Here is a 20,446-nt window from a genome sequence, read left to right as displayed (position 1 = left end):
TTCCGACTAGGCACTTTACAGCCTTCCGGACTGAATATTGAATTCAACAACTTTAGGTCTTGACCTCCCCCCTCCATCCCCACCCCCTCTCTGTTTCTTCCCCTTTCCTTTTGTTTTTTTCCAATAAATTATATAGATTTTTCTTTTTCCCACCTATTTGCATTATTTTAAAATATTTTTAAATCTTTTATGCTCCCCCACCCCCACTAGAGCCATACCTTGAGTGCCCTACCATCCATTCTTAATTAGCACATTCGTTTAGATAATATCACCAACTTCGACACCTATGTGTTCTTTTGTTTTGCTGTCTGTGACATCTTTTGATGATCTGCTTCTATCACTGCTTTTGCCTACAACCACACCAACCCCCTCCACTTCTCTCCCCCCACCCAAGCCCACCCCCCCACCACCTTAAACCAGCTTATATTTCACCCCTTCCTGGGATTCGCCTAGTTCTGTCGAAGGGTCATGAGGACTCGAAACGTCAACTCTTTTCTTCTCCGCCGATGCTGCCAGACCTGCTGAGTTTTTCCAGGTAATTCTGTTTTTGTTTTGAGTAGCCTTTCAAACCCAGTCAATCTGCTGCAGAAAATCTCATCCATGCCGATATCCAATACTCTCCTAGCTGACCTCCCATCCTTCAAACCCCATAAAATTCAACTGTTTCTATTGTCTATATCCTATCCCACACCAAGTCCCAATCTCCAAGGTCTCTACCTTACATTGGCTCCTGGTTACCCAGAGGCTCAAATTTAGAATTTCATCCTTGTGCTTAAATTCCTCCTTAACTCATTCCCTTCCATTTTTGCAACTTCTTTCAACATTATGAAGTTCCACACCCGAACATTTCATTCCTATGATCCTTGCCTTTGGGTAACCCTCCTCCTTTGCAGTTGTGTTGTCTTCTGCCTGGCAGCATGCTCTGGATTTCCTTTCCTAAAAACCGTCTGACTCTCCACCACACTCTTCTCCTTTGAGATTCATTTCCCTCATCAGGCTTTAGTTATCTGTTTCTTTGTCTCAATATCCAATTTTTCCTTACATCTTTGTACAGCAACTTGTGGTATTAATACATATTAAAACTTAGGAAATGAAAGAAACAGGAGCAGAAGTAGACCATTCAACAAGATCATGGGTGATCTTCCAGCTCAACTCCATCTTCCCATCCTACCTTCATATTCCTGAGCATCCACAGTTTCTGGGTTATAGAATTTCAAAGATTCACAACGCTCTGAGTGAAGAAATTTTCCCTCATCTCAGTCCTAGATGGTTAGCTCCTCCTGTTGAGACTATGACCTGGAATGCTAGACCCTTCAGCCATGGAAATCGCCTCTCAGCATCCACCCGTCAAGTCCTCTATGAATGTTATACAATGAGATAACCTCTTCTGAAGTTCAAAGATGTAGATCCGTTCTGTTCAATCTTATCTCAAACAACAGCCACTATATAAATACAATATATATATATTATATATAAAATGATTCCTAGCATTTTCAAAAGTGAGAATCCATAGTAGGGGCACCAATAAGATACAGGTGGCTGGGGAGGAGAAACATAAAATTTAATTGCACATGGGACCAGTCCTGGGCTTTGATAGTACAGAGGCAATCCGGGCTGGAAATCCTGGAATTTTTGGAACTGCAGAGAGAGTATCTGTGGTTATGCAGAATTAGGGATGGAGTGTGCGTTTTGTCTCACTGGTGAGTCAGCAAGAGAGGAGGTCTGATACCACATGGGGAAGAAGTCAGCCTTACTCACTCTGGCAGCACTGGTTTACTCAGTACAGAGTGGGAGTAAAGGAAACAAAATGTCTTGATAATATCCTCCTTCCCTTTCTAACACAATGTTAAGCCACATAAACAAGGTAATATCCAATGAACTTCAGGATCTGTGTTGATGCAATTGATGCAGCAATTCAATGTGCTTCAGTTTTCATTTGGTTTGGTCGAAGGGAAGAGTTACAGATAAAGAATCAGCCAGTGTTCCTGCTCCTAACTGCAGGTCAGTCACCTCTGTTACAAAGTACACTGACAAACATTGTGCAAGAACATGTCAAGGCTCAACAATGCTGCCCTTGACAGTTCAATAATTACAATGGCCACTCACTATCTAAACTTGCATATGAAGAATGGCCACTTGGAAAAGTGCAGAGGGCTGTCAGCAGTTGTGGAATTGTATCCAAGCAAGAAGCAATGCCTTGGGAAAAGGAGAGGAAAAGGGTGGAATTTTTTCTGCCTTTCGGTTGGGGGGTAACAACCTGTAACTTCCTGTGGAGTGGCAATTGAACTGGATTGTCACTCCGCTCCTAGTTTCTTACCTTAAAATGAAACCCCTCCTATCAAGCCTGACCTGCCAACTCAGGCTGGGTGAGATCTCTCCAGATCTGTCAACGGCAGCTCTGTCAAAGGGAAGTAGGCCACAGCCCATTGTTTGTTTGTTTTTTAAAGAGCCTAGCTGGGTAGGGCCAGGACAGAGGTGGCAACCCTGGGCGCTTGCAGGGGAGCGCAATGTGTGGTGGGTCAGGTCAGGTCTGGCAGGGGTGGGAGGTGGGGAGTGGGTTGAGCCAGTGGGTTGAGTTTGGGGTGGGGAATTGTGGAGGGTGGTAGCAGAGGGAAGTGGGGCAGTCCTGCAGTGGGATCAGGGGTGTAGACGGGGGAATGGGGGCAGTCCTTTGGCTGGCCAGGAGAGGTGCACTGGGGATGGGGCAGTCGGGAGTTGGGGGCGTGGGGGAAGTCAGCATAGGTCAGTGCTATAGTTATCCAGAAGTTAGAAGAGTTTTAAGTCTTCTAGTTTTTTCTGGGTAACTATTGCTGTGTGACAGTCGGAACCATTTGAAGCTTGTGATATAAATCACATTTTCGGATGGTTCCCAGTGCAGGACAACTTGTCCAACAAAAGTTTGAATTTCCCATGTGATCCTTACCTGTGTACTTCCGAGGGGGGTGGGGGGGTTGGCGGGATTCCTGGCCCATCTTTGGAGTACCCCCAGATACATCACTCCAGAGTTTGGAAGTTACAGCTAACATCTTTGAGACCAGCTAAATTGACCAAAATGATCTTTACTATACTTCAGTATATTTAATGATCTCTTAAGTTAGAACAGTGAAAAAGATTTGGGGATAAAACTAATTAGCACATACAAAAGTACAGAAGTATTAATCTTTAATAACAAGTATTTTTTTTAATTGTTCAATACTTACCAATATTAATTTCATCATCAGTCTCTGCATCACCAATGCACTCAAACTGAAAATCCTGCAATGACTGTGAAAACCTCTGAACAGCTGCAGACAGATCTGTAAAGAAAATATATAAATACCAGATTTAACTTAATTTTCTGGAGGCAAAACTCAAACAAGTTGGCAATCTTAACAGTAAATAATTCAAAAACAACCAGTGAATAATGATGCCAATGACCTTTTCTAAATAAAACTCATAAATCTCCACAGATTTGGTTAATTACTCAGTCAATTAATGCACGGTTCTATAAGGACTAGGATCTTAAAGGCGTGAACTTTGTTAAAAATTATTCTGTTGCAGAAGAGATGTTTTGTCCCTTCGAGTCACAAAGGTTAACTGCTGTAAACACTAATTCAAATTAGCATTCAATTACTTCCAGGCTGTGGTCATATCCTTCGCTTTGCCTTTCTTTTCACAACTGTAGCAGCTACAGTGAATTAGGAGGCTGTATGCATTCTGCCTCTGTTGTTTTTTGTGTCCAGGGAGTTTCTCTTTACAATATACTTATATTTGCATGGTGTATACATGTATATTTTAAAACTTTTTATACATTTACTGGTAAAACGGTGAGGTAAAAAGCAATGTGTAAGTAATTTTTTGCAGTTGTGAGCGCCATACTTCCTTGCTTACTAAATGGTGGTAGATGTTTGATAGATAAAGACATATATGACAAATACATTAACTTATATAGTGTGTCTACAGTCAGCGATTTTTATTAGACAACGTGAAGACCATTAAAGAGATGCAGGACGCTCTGCAATTTCTCAAGACCAGTTTACTTTAAGTTGTAGTACAGAATGGCTTGGATCTTCCAAGCAGCATCAATAACAGTCGGCTCGAAGCTGCAGTGCATTTCTTCCTGGGCCTTCTCGCCTGGCTTTCACAGAAATGAGCATTGCAGCCTCCTTCAAGGAACTCTGTCGAAGTGAGGTAGTGTCGGGGAAGATGGAAAAGAACCCTTTTTATGGCAGTAGCTGCCGTATGGTAAGTTTAAAGGTCCAGTTTGAATGTTAGTGAATTGCTAAGTGTGCAATGGTAGGTGGGTTAGTGGGTGAGGTGGGTAGATGGGTGGGGGTTAAGTAAGGAGTAGGTAAGTGAGTGGGTAGTCAGATGGTCAGAGGGGACGGGGAAATCGAGTACCGGGGGTACTCAGGTCAGGTGGTAGTTGGGTCAGGTCAGGGGGGTAGTCAGGTCAGGTTGATTTGGGGGTGCTCATTTGTGTAGTTACCCAGGTCTTAGACTAGGTTTTAATCTATCTAACATTTCCTGGGTAACTACTCAAGTAAGTACCGACGAACTGTCTGCAGTCTTTGACTCTAACTCAAAGTCGGAGACATTTACAATGGGTTCCAGGGAGCAGGGGAATTGCCCATCGAAGTTGAAAATTCCCAGGCAATTCCCACGTAGGTCTCAATGTCAGGACTTTCACGAGGTCCCAACACACATCTTCACTCATAACTCCAGTTTCCGACAATCCGGAGACCGGAAGATTTGGCCCAACCTGTCTACTATTTCTACCTCTGAAGAGGAATAAATGAGGCAGATTTTGCTCTCAACAGCAAACAAAACTTTGCATGGCAAGTTCCTGTCAGTACACCACCACAGGACATCTGGGACCTGTGTGAACAGGGCAAGCAATTGTGCATTGCCTTAACCAATCAGATTGAAAAAAAATTACTGAGTAGCAGGTGGTCTGAACCAGGAACTGCAAGTCAGAATATTGAATTCAATACAAAATCAGGGATTGAAAGCAAAATAAAGAGAGTGAAGGAAAGACTGCATTAAGATAGAGATATAAAAAGAGACAAAAAGAGAAAGCTTTTTTCTAAATTTCTTTTTTTTAATTTCCAAAAAGCAAAAATTGAAGGAATGAGACTCCACACTTGTAACCTTAATTTTCAATGACAGAGTTTGTTTAGCAGCAATTAAGACTTTCCACACCCTTAAAAAGGTTATTAGACTGTAAAGGGAAAGCACTTTTTTAGTGTGCTTAGTCTACATCTATAAATATAGTACTGATTTTACAGCAGACTGGCATGTGGTGGGAAAGCCACCAAACATCCCACTTGAGAATATTCACAGGAGATCCAGACATAAATATACTTATACTGTTTTTGCTAACTGTCTGAAGAAAACAACTAGTATGACATTAAAGTCTGATACTCAAAGCATTATCATGACAAAAAGAAATGCATTCTATCATGCAGTTTTTATTATAGGTAGATAGATTTCAAACTTGCCAATAATGATCATATTCTATAAATACGTCCCATATATTTACGAAGACGGCATTTCATTATGCATACTTAGTGTGAAAACGTGGACTGTATTTAAACTATACATTTAATTTCAACTAATACTTAGAGCAAGGTATGGTTGTATAACATTAGAACAGGAGTAGCCCATACCAAGCCCATTCCATCATTTAATTAAATAATACTGATCCATACCTCAACTCCATTTACCTGCCTTTGAAAAATAATCCCTTGATATTGCTTAATAAATATCTGTGCACATGCATTTCCAAATTTCTCAATGAAATAGGGATGTCAACTCTGGTAGGGCCCATTCCTGGAGGTTTCATCACATGAGCTCCTGCCTCCAAATGCTCAACCCAGTGAAAGAGTCTTCTGTTAAAAAAACTTACAGAAGGGCAGGTAAGAAATAGGAGCATGAGTCGGCCATTTGAGCCTGCTCTGCCATTTAATAAAATCATAGCCTCAGCTCCACATTTATGCCTAAGCGCTGCCCCCACCCCCACCCCAAGAACCTCTTCAATCCTTTATAACCAAATAAACAAAAACGTTGAAAGAAAATGCAAAAAAACATTTTTTTTTAAAAATGGCTCTATGATGTTCCTGCTTGGTTTCCTGCAGCTGTGCCTAGGAGATTAATCTCCATTCCTGGGATCAAGAGGATCCTGGAAGGCTGGCAACCCTACTATTAGTGTCTGGAAAATACTGCTCCCATTACTCATGACGTAAATAACATGCAGTTCACACTTTCAGGTGTCAACAAAAATTTTGAAGGGCTGTTTTGTAAAAATAACATTATTTTTATTGAAGCAATCTTGTAAAATGTGTATTATACCACAGAATATCAAATGGAGGAGATACTTATAAGAAGTCTTACTCTACAGTCACAATATATCACAGCAAAGTGATTACAAGTAATTAAAGCAATTTCTCAGATATAGTTCTGAAATATCTCCTTGCAAATCTCCCAATCTGTTGTTATTAACATTAAATATCTATACTTATTCTCTTCATTACACTGAAGTTATTTTTCCCATGCAAGTGTTTTTAGTTTGCATGGAAAAAAAAAGCAAAAAAAAAAAAAACCAAATATTGAAATCCCTATAGACAGAAGGCTTTCAACAGAAGCCAAGGATCCTAAGTAGTTTAGTTCATCCCTTGGACCATTCTCTGCAAAGCTTGATTTCAGGCACATACAGCGCAATTATTAAAAACCTAACATGAAAATGTTTAATAAAGGCAAATTATTGTGCATGCTAGAAATCTGAAATAAAAACAGAAAGTGCTGAAAATACTCAACAGATCTAGCAGCACCCGTGAAGAGAGAAACAGAGTTAATGTTGAGTGAAATGTGACATTTCAGAAAAAGTTTAAATTTTCTTTTCAAAGAAGTGTCAAACTTCAAACTTAACTTGAAATGTATCCCTTCCACTCACCACCAAAATCAAGCAATCAATCTTTTGCATCTCAAATTTGAAAACTTTTCCATTTCTCATTTGAGCAATATTAGACACTTCTTAATGGAGTAAAACAATTCAGCTGGGTTACATTTGAAGTTTAATGTCCACAAATGATTCCATCTTTTACAGAGTATCAACAAAATGAGAAAAAAGGCAGAACTTGGTCAAGTTTGCAGTATCACATCATCCAAATGCTAAAAGATGTTACAGCAAGTTCAGAACCCAGATTTTACTCATGAGGTTTGAATAACGTGAAAACCCATTAGCTTCCTCTCTCTGATCAAAGTATCTTTTATTTTTCTCCTCATCCTACTAAAATACTTTCCCAACTTTGTTTCCAGTTCTAAGTAAGAACAATATCTGAAAAAAATAAACAGTCTCCGCTTTACAGATTGCTGATTGGCTTACTATTTCCAGAATTTTCTGAATTTATTTCACATTTCTAATGTTTGCAGGTTTAGTTTCTTTTTATTTGTGGTGCGTCATCTGTTGATTATGGGCATTAGTTCTTACTTTTACTCGGGTTTATAAAAAGAGGAATAGAATATAAAAACAAAGAGATCATGCTAGAACTTTATAAATCACTAGTTAGGGCCTGGCTTTTCAACACCGAAGCGGGTAGCAGAGTCAGGAAAATTCCCAGCTCGGCCTGCTCGCCTTGGGAGAAAGTGCCCGCAAAGGTGGGATTTTGATTTCCAAGGAATGGATGCGGGCTATAGTCGGGCAGGCTGATCCGGGAAACTGCTCTAAGCTTAGCTTGAGACGGCTAGAGCAGGAGCTGCCGGTTGTGGAACTGAGCTGTTTAAAGGCCCACCTCAGTGCTGTAGGACTTTGTCCCAGTTAGAATAAAAACAGAAAGGCCCTTCGGCCCTAACCCCCTACACATTTCCCATGCCCCATCCATGCCACCTCATGTTAGGCTATGCCCCACACCCAGCCCCCATGTCCCCTTATGTCCCACACACCAGGCTATGTTCCTCCTCTCATTCCCATGGCTCTTCATTCCCCCATGCTAAGCTATGACACTTATAGGCTCAGTGACCTACTATACACAGTATAGAACCAATATTATACCAATATAGTGACAATAGTATTGTGAGAATAGATTCTTTAAAATATTTTTGGGGAATATTGTGTTATTCTGTAAAGAAGGCTAGAGGGGTGAGGGTGTGTGTCTGTATGATTTAATTAAGCTGGGCAAGAGGTTGATAGGAGTCAGGTTGTCTGGGGGGGGGTCTTAAAACAGGAAAAGGATAGAGGTGTTAGGTTGAGGTACAGGTAAATAGGTTAGATCTAACATTTGCATTTTTAGATAAGTTGAAAGTTTGCTTGAATATCGAAGGGAAGCCAGAGGTAACAAGAAACATGTTTGTATTTGCAGGAGTTCCATAGATAAATAGTGGTGGTTATTGACCCAAAAGTAAAAACAAGATAGAGACATAAAAGATTTTATATTTGGAAGGATTTGAGTTTCAAAGGGGTACGCGTACAATTGAAACTGAGATGAAAGGGGGGAAAATGCATTTTAGAGTTAATGAGGAGAGCTTAGCTTGAGATGGCTAGAGCTAAGCTGGGAGCTGTTAGCTTTGAGCTTAGAAGAGGTGCTGTTTGAATCAAGCATCCAATCAAGCCAGAGAAGTTTTGGGGCTACAACAAGCAGTTGTATTCTGAAGTGGATTCCACCACAGAGTGGGTGAGGGTAGAGGTCATTTGGTATGCCTTTATTGAAACTACAGTAGTTTGCCTTGGATATATTACAGGGTTTTATGGTTAAACATCTATAAGGGACTATTGCCTTGAAGATGTTTACCTGTAGGTTTGACCAAGTAGAATTTTTTTGGGGGGGAATGTTTTGTTAGGCTAACCTTAATTGTGTAACTGCAATCTTGTGTGCTTAAGTTTTCCTTTATTTTTTGTTAATAACACTTTTACTTTTAGTTTTTAAAATCTCAAAAGTTTTACAGGGCTTGTTACTGCTGAGAATGGTACGTCTTTGTCCCGCTTTCAGCATACACAAAAACGGCCCATAAGCCAAGTTTCACTGTGGGATTGGTTTGCGCAGCAATTAACACTGGCTATGGTTATAACAGTCTGCGTTTTTTTTTTAAATCTTTTTTAAAAGTCATTAATTCATCATTTTTTATTATGTTAAAAAGTATTTTTGATGCAGCCTAATAAAAGTGCCATTCACCCAAGGCCCTTTAAAGTATCAATAACAGGAATTGTAGTCACCTGAAACCTCCTAACCATGTGTAAATAAACACTGTGCAACTGACAGCAGAGATCTAAGAGCCAGAGCTGTCAACCATGGAATTTATTTTTCCTGGGACTCAGGTGTTTCATGGGAGTAATGGTTATCTGGGCTCTCAGCTAAGCCTTATTATGTATGCTTTGCTGAGAGCCCAGACATCCATTATTCTAGATAAAACACCTGAGCCACAGGGAAAACATTGCTTGATTGACAGCTCTGGCTCTCTGATCTTTGCTATCAAATGCACAATGTTTATTTACACAACATTAAGAGGTTTCAAGTGCCTGCAGTTTCTGTTATAGATACTTTAAAGGATCTGGATGATTGACACTTTACTCCCCTGCAGTAAAATGACTTCTTTTTAACATAGTGGAAAGTAATGAGTGAATAATTGTGTTTTTAAAGTTTTCTTTTACAAATCCTATTGTCACTATAGGATTCATTAGTTCTATACAGTATAGGGTCAATGGGCATGGAAGTGCCATAGCTTGGCACAGGAGGCATAAGGAGTCAGTGGAGGGCCATACCTTGGTATGGGGGGAGGGGGCATGAGTGGCCATGGGAGGTGGGTGGAGGACCACAGTTGACATAGGGGGCATGAGGATGAGGGAGACCTTTTGAACTCATCTTTTAAAAGGTCTCCTCATGCAGACTATGGCTCACGACACCTCTGAGGTGCCATGATCCACAACTCTTTAAAAACCTGGAACAACACCATGAAAATTGTGGAGTAGTAGCACATTCCTAGCTGCAATGGAGCCAGCCAGACAGCGGTGCCAGATGCAAACTTTTGACCCAAACCCGAACCTGCCCACGTCCTTAAAAGGTGTTCCTGAAAATTGTACAGCCAGGGAATGGGGGCAGGAATTCTGGAATTGAGACTCTCCAGGCATTTTTAAATCCAGGCCTCAGCTGAAGTATTGTTACTAAAGTAACAATTCTGGGTACCGCACTTCAGGAGAGATGCAAGGACCTTAGAAAAGGTATAGAAGAGATAACCAGGCTGTTGCCAGAGATGAGAAATTTTGGTTAAGAGGGATAGTTGGAAAAGTCTGTACTGTTCCAAGAACAGATAAGGTTAAGAGGTGAATTACCAAAGGTTTTCAAGGTGATGAGAGGGTTTTTTTTAAAGAGTGGATAGAATGAAGTTATTCTCTCTGGCAAGTGGATCAATAACTAGAGTTCATAGATTCGACATCATTGTCAAAAGGTCTAGAGGGGAAATGCAGAGAAATATTTTCACTCAGAGATTTGTGGAAGTCTGGAACACTCTAGCTGAAAAGGTGGTGGAAGTGGATCCGTCAATAATTTTTAAAAAGGAGATGGACAGGTACTTGAAGATATTGAATTTGCAGGATTATTGATAAAAAAGCAGGGGTGGGGGCTAATCAAGACTGCTGTAAGACCCAGCACAGGCAGAATGGGCTGAATGGCCGCATTCTGTGTTGTAAGTTTCTATGATTCAATTACTTTACCCCATCTCCCCACTGTATTTTTGAAAGTCTTTCTGATGAACAGTCCCGCCCAATAAAGCAGCCAAAGAAATCTGAAAAGTTCATGTATTTTTTATGTGAAACAAACAGAAGATATTAAACAGCTAACATTTCATGTGGAGTATGATTAATATTTCATTTATTTTTACTTTATTCATCAGGACAGTTGGATATGATATTGGGTGATGAGATTAGAAATGATAATTGCACTTAAAATAAGAAGTGAAATATTAAACTAGTCAAACTTCAGGGATAAAGCCCATCCTCTGGATGGATTATATCCTTGAATTATGAAAGAATATAGGGAAGCAATAGCAGAGACATTACCATACATGTTTAATAACTCGTTATAAAAAGGTGAAAGTGCCAGAAGACTGTATTCAAGAAGGGAGCTAGAACATGGCCAGGTAACTGCATGCCAGTTAGCTTAATATTGGTGATAGGAAAAATAATGGAATCCTACTAAAAGAGAGAACTGAAGAACATCCGGAGGCCAAAAAATAAACTAATGAATAATCAGAATGGAATTCAAAAAAGAAAATCTTGCTTGACAAAACTCGTTGAATTTATTTTGTACAGATGAGAGGGTAAACAAGGGTAAAGCAGATGTAATTTATCTACGTTTTCTAAAAATCTTCGATAAAGTGCCACATAATAGACTAAGGAATAAGCGAAATTAGAGGTTTTGTAGGAGAATGTATAGCTAGCTGGCCTCATGAAAAAAAGCAAGGATAGTTTTCAGAGTAGCAGAAGGCAGAAAGTGGTGTTCCACAAGGATCAATGCTGGGACCATTGTTGTTCACAATTTATATCAACGATTTAGATTTTGGAATCAAAAATACAATTTCTAAATTTGCAGATGACATCAAATTAGGTAGGATAGTCAATACCTAGAAGGTCTGCAACAACTTACAAGAAGATATTAACAAATTTATAGAGTGGGCAGAGATTGGCAACTTAATTTCAACAAAGATAAATGTGAGATATTACATTTTGGCAAGAAAAATAAGAATCAAAATGGGGTAGAAGAGCAAAAGGGCCTCAAAGCACAAACACACGAATCACTAAAAGTAGCAACACAGGTTAAAAATACTATTAAGAAAGCAAACCAAGCACTAGGGTTTAATTCTAGAGTACTATAATTGAAAAGTGTAGAAATTATACTAAACTTGCTTTGACCCTTGATTACATGACATTTGGAGTAATGCATACAATTCTGGTCACCATATTATAAAAATGATGTAGAGGCACAGGAAAAAATGCAAAAATGATTTGCAAAGATTAGTAAGTTAACACTGAGTCTTGGGCTACAGGAAGATATAGATAGGATGGTCAAATGGGCAGGTAACTGGTAGATGGAATTTAACCCTGAAAAGTGTGAGGTGATACACTTTGGAAGGAGTAATATGACAAGGAAGTATTCAATGAACAGCAAGACACTAGGAAGTTCTAAGGAACAAAGGGACCTTGGTGTGTGTGTCCATAGATCTTTGATGGCAGAGGGGCATGTTAGTGGGGTGGTGAAAAAGGCATATGGGACACTTGCCTTTAACAATCGAGGCATAGATTACAAAAGTAGGGAGGTCATGTTGGAGTTGTAAGGAACCTTGGTGAGGTCACAGCTGGAGTACTATGTGCAGTTCTGGTCGCCACATTTTGGGAAGGATGTGATAGCACTGGAGGGGGTGCAGAGGAGATTCACCAAGATGTTGCCTGGGATGAAACATTAAGTTATGAAGAGAGGTTGGATAGACTTGGGTTGTTTTCGTTGAAGCAGAGAAGATAGAGGGGCGACTTGATCGAGGTGTACGAGATTGAGGAGCACGGACAGGGTGGATAGGGAGCAGCTGTTCCTCTTAGTTGAAGGGTCAGTCGCGAGGGGACATAAGTTCAAGATGAGGGGCAGGAGGTTTAGGGGGGGATGTGAGGAAAACTTTTTTACCCAGAGGGTGTTGATGGTCTGGAATGCACTGCCTGGGAGGGTGGTGGAGGCGGGTTGCCTCACATCCTTTAAAAAGTACCTGGATGAGCACTTGGCACATCATAACATTCAAGGCTATGGGCCAAGTGCTGGTAAATGGGATTAGGTAGATAGGTCAGGTGTTTCTCACGTGTCGGTGCAGACTCGATGGGCCAAAGGGCCTTTTCTGCACTGTGTAATTCTGTGATTCTGTGAACTCAGAAGCCACTACTTTACCCAGAGAGAGGTGAGAATGTGGAACTCGCTACCACAGGAAGTGGGGTTGAAGTAAATAATATAGATACATTTACCGGGGTGCAGGGGGCTAAATAGGCATCAGGGATTAGGGATTATAGGTATATGCTATGAAATTAGATGACGTTCAAGTGGAGCACTAAGACTGAAATAGACTGCTTCAGCTGAGAAACCTGTGTCTGTGCTGTATATCATATGTAATCCTATGTATTTTTGCGTTGTTATTTTCCCTATTTGCAATCCTTCCATCTGAAATGCTCTGTTCATTTTATTTTTCCTGCAGTCCTTCATTTAACTTTTTAAACAAAAATTAATTTGCTGTTCACCTCTTGAATGTTCTGGCACTATTGACCTTCTGCAATCAGCAGCAGCAGTACCCTTTTCTAATAACCTGATCAGTTAGGCTGTGATGAGTAACTAACATTATGAGCCTACATCAGGAAGGGAATGAAGCCTGTCCAGAAACACAGGCACCTACGAGAAGGTGAGTCGGTGCAAGGAGATTGTGGATTATTACAATGCTGGTTATCTTTCAAATCTCAAAATACCGAAGGTAAAAAGTTTTCACCATATTTTCACTGAACACTGGTCATAAAGCTTTTTCCTTTCTTCCAAAATGTAAATTTCCAATTACACAAAGAGAAATTTTGCACAAAAATCCATGTGACTATGAGTGTAGAAATTGCAGATAACAAATTCTATCATGTCTGCAAAGGTGCAAGAATCAGGCTATAATTGTTTTTTGCTATATTCATACGTAGTAGATTCATTTTATGAAAGACAAATTTAACAAGCAAAAGGTAAAGAAAAAACTCTCGTGCTTACTGGAGTGAGGAAATTTCTTCAAAGTTATTCAACTCTCTTTCATCTAATAATATATTTCATACTGTTACGAAAGTCAAACTTACCTTAATGTTGAGAGTGCAGGTTGGGAACTGCAACTCCCAACAGACGTTAGAGCTTTTACGAATGTGCAGACCAGGTGCAGGCTGCACATGCGCAGATTGGCATTTTTACGTTCTTTGGACCCAGTGCACCCGCGCAAGAAATAAAAGCAGCACGAGAACCTGGGTCAAGTGACTGGAAGACTAGTGTCCAAGTTCAGTTAAAAGAGAGACAAGGAGAGAAAAAAGGCTCCAAATAGGAAAAGGGATGCAGGTAGCAGAATTTAAGTGAAGAGGGCTCAAAGGAAGCCCTGGTAATCAAAGGGCTCTCAGAAGAAGCCCTTAAAATCCAAGAAGGCAGTTGAAAGTTGATAACTCCGTGCTGCAGGCCGTTGGGGCAAAGATACCATGTTGGAGCAGTTGTGTACTGCTCGGTGTGGCTGAAGATCTAAAATGTGCTAAATTGGTGCTTGAGTGCATACTTGGGAACCCAGGAGAACTAAAGTTGTGTTTGTGAGTTGGTGCTTGAGTGAATACTCGGGAATCCAGAACAACGGAATCTCGGGAGATGAGACAGAAACCCTGCGAGGTGGGTCATTGTTGAAGTGTCTGAGTTGAAGTGACATTTGAAGACAGAGGATAGCAGTGGAAGGGTGCTTTTCTGAATGGAGAGCTGTGACTAGTGGAGTTCCGCAAGGATCACTGCCAGGACCTTTGCTGTTTGTGGTATAACATAAATGATTTGGAGGAAAATGTAACTGGGATAATTAGTAAGTTTTCAGATGACACCAAGGTTGGAGGAGTTGCAGATAGTGAAGAGGATTGGCAAAGGATACAACAGGATATAGATCGGTTGGAGACTTGGGCAGAGAAATGGCAGATGAAGTTTAATCCGGACAAATGCGAGGTAATGCATTTTAGAAGGTTTAATACAGGCAGGAATTACACAGTAAATGGCAGAGCCCTTAAGTGCATCGACAGGCAGAGGGATCTGGGTGTATAGGTCCACAGGTCACTGAAAGTGGCAACGCAGATGGATAAGGTAGTCAGGAAGGCACATGGCATGCTTGCCTTCATTGGCAGGGGTATTGAGTATAAAAACTGGGAAGTCATGCTGCAGCTGTATAGAACCTTGGTTAGGCCACACTTGGAATATTGTGTGCAATTCTGGTCACCACATTACCAGAAGGATATGGAGGCATTGGAAAGGGTGCAGAGGAGGTTTACCAGGATGCTGCCTGGTCTGGAGGTTATTAGCTATGAGGAGAAGTTGGAGAAACTCAGATTGTTCTCACTAGAGCAACGGAGATTGAGGGGCGACTTGAAAGAAGTTTACAAAATTATGAGTGGCATGGACAGAGTAGATAGTCAGAAGCTTTTCCCAGAGTGGAAGAGTCAATTACTAGGGGATATAGATTTAAGGTGAGAGGAGAAAACTATAAAGGTGATGTGCAGGGCAAGTTTTTTACGCAGAGGGTAGTGAGTGTCTGGAATTCACTGCCAGAGGAGGTGGTGGAAGCAGGTACGATAGTGGTGTTTAAGAGGCAGCTTGACAAATACATGAATAGGATGGGAATAGAAGGATACGAACCCCGGAAGTGCAAAATGTTAGTTTTAGTTTTAGTTGACGGGCAATATGATCGCGCAGGCTTGGAGGGCCGAAGAGCCTGATCCTGTGCTGTACTTTTCTTTGTTTTTTTGTTCTTTGTTCTTGAATTTTGGGAGACGAGACTGAAGCTCTGCAAGGTAGGCCTCTGTTGATGCCGTCCAAGTTGGAGCAACGTTTGGAGAGAATTCCAAAGGTAGGTCTTCAAAGGTGAAGACTGGAATCCCTTGTGGGATAGACAAAGATACCCCTTTGGGGCAGTAGTGTTCTACTCAGCATGGCCCAAGAGCTAAAGTTGTGTTCGTGAGTTGGTGCTTGAGTGAATACTCGGGAAACCAGAACAACGGAATCTCGGGAGATGAGACAGAAACCCTGCGAGGTGGGTCATTGTTGAAGTGTCTGGGTTGAAGCGACATTTTGGAGAAAATTCCAAGGCAAGATCTTCAAAGGTGAAGACTGGAATCTCATGAGAGAGAGCTAGAATTTCAGTGAGATTGGTTGATATCTGGGTGGGTTGTTGCAAAATTTGTGGAATCTGTTTTGGTCGCATCTATCATTTATTGTGCTGTGTGGTGTATTCGACCGTAGTTTGCTTGTTAATTCATCTATATCTCATATTAACACTAACTCTCTTCATCATCTGTGCATAAATATATATCAATGAATGTATATAAAAATCATACTTTAATATATATGCAAAAGCAAGAATTCAATAATCACTAAACAAATAATCAGCACTGGTTTCTTACAGCACAATTTAATTGACAAACAGGTTTAGCCAGCTCAACCAGACCACAATGAGGCAATGGATAATACATAATGGATTGTTGCCCAAATACTTAGGTCACAGCTTGAGCTTTAATAAAGTCCACATATGCAGTCTACTTGCAAAAAGTCTGCCTGGTGTGACAAACTCCTTAGGCAGCACCTTCCAAATCCATGACCACTACCATCTAGAAGGACAAGGACAGCAAAAAGATGGGAACACCACCACCTGGAAGTTCCCCTCCAAGTCACTCACCAACCTGATTTGGAAATATATCACTGTTCGTTCACTGTCACTGGGTCAAAATCCAGGAACTCCCTTCCTAACAGCACTGTACCTACACCAGGACTACAGCGGTTCAAGAAGGCAGCTCACCACAACCTTCTCAAGGACAACTAGGGGTCGGCAATAAATGCTGGCCCAGCCAGCGAAGCCCACATCCCATGAATGAATAAAATAAAGAGTTTATTTCTTGATGTTAGGTATATCCTCAAATTAAAAAATAAATTAAAAGAGGTTTCACCCTAGCATGTATGTATTTCAGCTGTTGAATTTAATTGCGCAAACATTGGCACTGTGAACACTATTTCAGTTAACAACAATCCAAGAATAATGCATAATCCAGTTTTCCAGTATGACAGAGTATGAGTATGTCTACATCAAGTTCCTTTACATCTTAAATAGTAGTAGGCAATATTTATAGTGTAATGTCTACTGTTATGATCTCCATAGAGACTGATCATTTTCAAAAAGAGATTTGAACTTGTTGTTAATAGCTGTATGACTGATGTGATTTCAAGTTTTAAAACATTTACTGTAACAAATGACTAAAAAAAACATCAATAACTAAACATTATTTTTCTTCTGTAGGCAACTTATACTTTAACTACAGAAAGTGACATTACCTTTGTGTACTTATCACCCTTCACAATCTCTACGGAACCACAGTCATTATAGAAAAAAGTCCACAATTATTCCCAGTTTCCAATGGGTCCCCGTAAACCTGTTTTGCCAAGTAGCAACTTTGAGTGACCATCTCCAGGCACTTTGCTTAGATTTTGGGCAGTTCCTTCAATCCACCACCAGCAGTAAAGTTTGTTCCAATGATTTTTCTTCTGCCAGCTATGCCAGAACACATCTCCGAGTTCATAGAAGGTTGCAGGATGTCTCCTCGACTAGAGGTTGTCTTCCTCCTGCATCCAATTGTGGTAGCTTGTAAATTCAAGCTGACTCTCTTTCTACTGACCACCCATAACTACTGCTGTCTATTTCTGATATTCACTGATTTGTACGGAGGTCCGTTACCTAATCTCAAAAATTGATTTATCTGCTCTCTTCTCCATGGCAACATGAAACACACTAACCTTGCATCCAGCTCCCTTTTATTGTAGGAGTAAATGGACCTTTTACAGTAAAACTGTTTATAACCAGATAACAACACTATTTTTCTGGGACTTTGGGAGACTCAGAGTTTATTCATGGTAAACACAGAGGCTGTTGCCGTTGTCTCCAAGAATAAATACCTTGTACTCTCTTCTCAATAAAACAATCATAGCCTTTCTTTGGTCTCTAACAATCAAACCAGGCTTACTGTCAGGCAGATTGCAGGATCCCCCTTCCTTTACCCTAAATTTACAGCTTCAGATCCAAAATATAATAATCTTATTGAACTTCATAATTGTAATGTCTGTGCTTTAGAACAGCAAAGAGTAGGATCATCCTCTTAGAACAGTGAGTATTCAAAAAAAAAACACTTTTTTGTACCATTAAGGGATAATCCCAAAACCTAAGCTTCCATATTGTCAATTGCTCAACAGGTAGATTGAATGATTAAAAACCAAAACAGGCACAAAGTTCAAATATTAGGAAACTTCTTGGAAGTTTTTATGTTTCTGTGGTAACAGTCTCACCATGAAATCAAACGGCGCACTCCAGGGTCTTAAGCACAAATCCAGGGTAGCATTTTACTTTTAGTGCAAAACGCAAGTATGAAGTGAATGCTGCATTACTGTAGTGCCATCTATCAAATGAGATATTAAAGCAAGACTCAATCATCTCATTTAGATGAATGAGAAAAAACCCATATGACTTTTACAAGCTGGAATTTACGCAATAATCTAGCCAACATTCATCCGTCAAACGACACTACCGAGTCACAACTAACCATTAATGCCTCTTTTAAAAAAAAAACTGCAAATGGTGGAAATATACACGTCAGTCAACACCTGTGGAGGAGATATATTGTGACAGTGGCACTCACTTCCTCCACCTGCATCTACCATTCAAGCCCTGGTTCATCTAACTTGCCCCTTTCTTCTCACTTTGCAACTGCTGCTGAATTTTTAACCTTCCTGGTTGATCTCTCTCCAATACTGAACACATTAGAACAAGTCACATGCTCCATTCTCTCATTCCTTGATTCACGCCAGTCAAACTGCCCCATGTAGCTTCATTCCTACCTACCCCACAGCTACCTTCAACAATTGCTTTCCTTCCAGCACACTGAAGCATCAGTTTCAGAAGTGCTTAAGTTTACATCTTTTACCTCTCCTCGCCTTCATCTATAAACTGCCTCCTGGTGGCACCTCCATACACAGTAGACCAGTTTATGAAAAGGGCCAGAATTTCCAATAATTGTACAACAAAAGTCTGAAGCAATTATTTTTGACCTGTCAGTCAGAAACCCAGCCATTCCTCTCACTAATTGATCAGTGAATGGCTGCACACAACCATAGCCTTCTGTTCAATCCAGACCTAATCTTCGAACTCTGTATTCCTGACTCTTGCTCTCCAAATCATCCAAACTTGTCATTCTCATCCTATCTTACACTGTGCCAGTTTGCACATTATCTTCATCCATTTAGACCTACCTTCTTTGCTTTCCATCCCATAATGGATCAAATTTCAAATCTTTAACTGTGATAATCCCTCTTCTTAACTCTGCCCATAAAGTTGTCCACCTCTCTATCGCAACACTTTCCGAAAACACATTGCTTCAATTAAACTTTTAGTCATCATCCCTCACCACCTGCAATGATTCATTACTCATCCACTGTCTCCTCTAGTTTTGTATATTTACAATGTTACATAAATGCAAGTTTTGTAGCTGTGACAGGAGATGCAACAGTTTGCATTTTATATACTCCAAGAAAGAACAGTTCAAGCACCAGGAGTAACTATAAATCTGCTACTCTATTTATACATCTAGTTATAATAAATCTATGGTAATTGATAGCCTAAGGCTTGATCCAAAAAGAGTGCAAATTTCACTATAAAATCATCCTATGAGGACACATGATAAATCCAGCTAACGGAATTAAATGATGAGGGTTTCTGTATCACCAAGTGCTCAGTGCAATTACCCAGATATTGGGCAGGTAAAGTCACACTCCCGTTCATAAGCGATTGAGTGATCATTTACAGGGTTTACTTTGGCATTGCGCATGAGGAAAGCAGAGTATAAAACCCCAAAAAATTACAGCAATTTCGCCCCCTTAGCAAAATATTTTTGGTCAGGACAGATGGACTGTAAATTAAATTGAAATTTGAATTAAGTAACATGATCATTTCTAAAAACTCAATTATTAACCAACTTTGCTAATTTAAACAAACTGATTAAATTTCACATTATGAAATGCATTACAATGCATTGTACGTGTGTACAATATAATTAGTTGTACTTCTAAACTTTATTCCAAAACATTTTCATGAATCAGTTTCAGATGCTTAACACAAGGTATCATTTATATAAATGACACAATTCAAAGGTCACATGATTCAGTATATTTGATTTAAAAGCCTTTTTTTTAAACATTGTCAACCGATAAGAAGTAGTAAGTAAAAAATTATACAACTTGCTGTAAAGAAAACATATTGTTTTATACAAACTTAATAAAACAAAAAGAAACCTTCAATAACATTAAAAAGAACAAGAGGCAACTTTGAAAGCTATTGAATCTTCACTATGTTTAACAGGAATCACTTACACAAACATGATATGCAATTTGTCATATTTGATGCAATGAGGAATGGGCAAAATATTTTTTAAAAATAGATGCAATGGAAAGATAAACAATGACTCAAACTAAAGACATACCCTAGAGATACCAAACAAACAAACTCCAAGGCCTACCTCATTTTTCAGTTCTCAGACATACACAGTTCAATGAAAAAAATGTCCACATGTACTGTAAAAGGAGTGTTCTGAGTTGAGAGGTGAAAGTTGAGATCATTTTGACAATAAAGAAAGTGCATCAGACTCAAGGTTTAAAATAAG

General features: G+C 39.9%; 1 protein-coding gene across 1 annotated transcript in view; it reads right to left on the bottom strand.

Moving 5' to 3' along the window:
• The window catches only part of arhgap42a (Rho GTPase activating protein 42a), a 533,191-nt gene that overhangs the window by 345,930 nt on the left and 166,815 nt on the right, over nucleotides 1–20,446 (bottom strand). Inside the window, exon 2 of the mRNA XM_041199402.1 lies at nucleotides 3,201–3,296. Within this exon, the coding sequence (XP_041055336.1) occupies nucleotides 3,201–3,296 (96 nt within the window). The remainder of the gene's footprint in view (nucleotides 1–3,200; nucleotides 3,297–20,446) is intronic.

The sequence above is a fragment of the Carcharodon carcharias genome, chromosome 11 (assembly GCF_017639515.1).
Source record: "Carcharodon carcharias isolate sCarCar2 chromosome 11, sCarCar2.pri, whole genome shotgun sequence".
Lineage (NCBI taxonomy): Eukaryota > Metazoa > Chordata > Chondrichthyes > Lamniformes > Lamnidae > Carcharodon > Carcharodon carcharias.
Note: the sequence above shows the minus strand (reverse complement) of the source record. Positions and strands in the feature narration are given on the sequence as shown.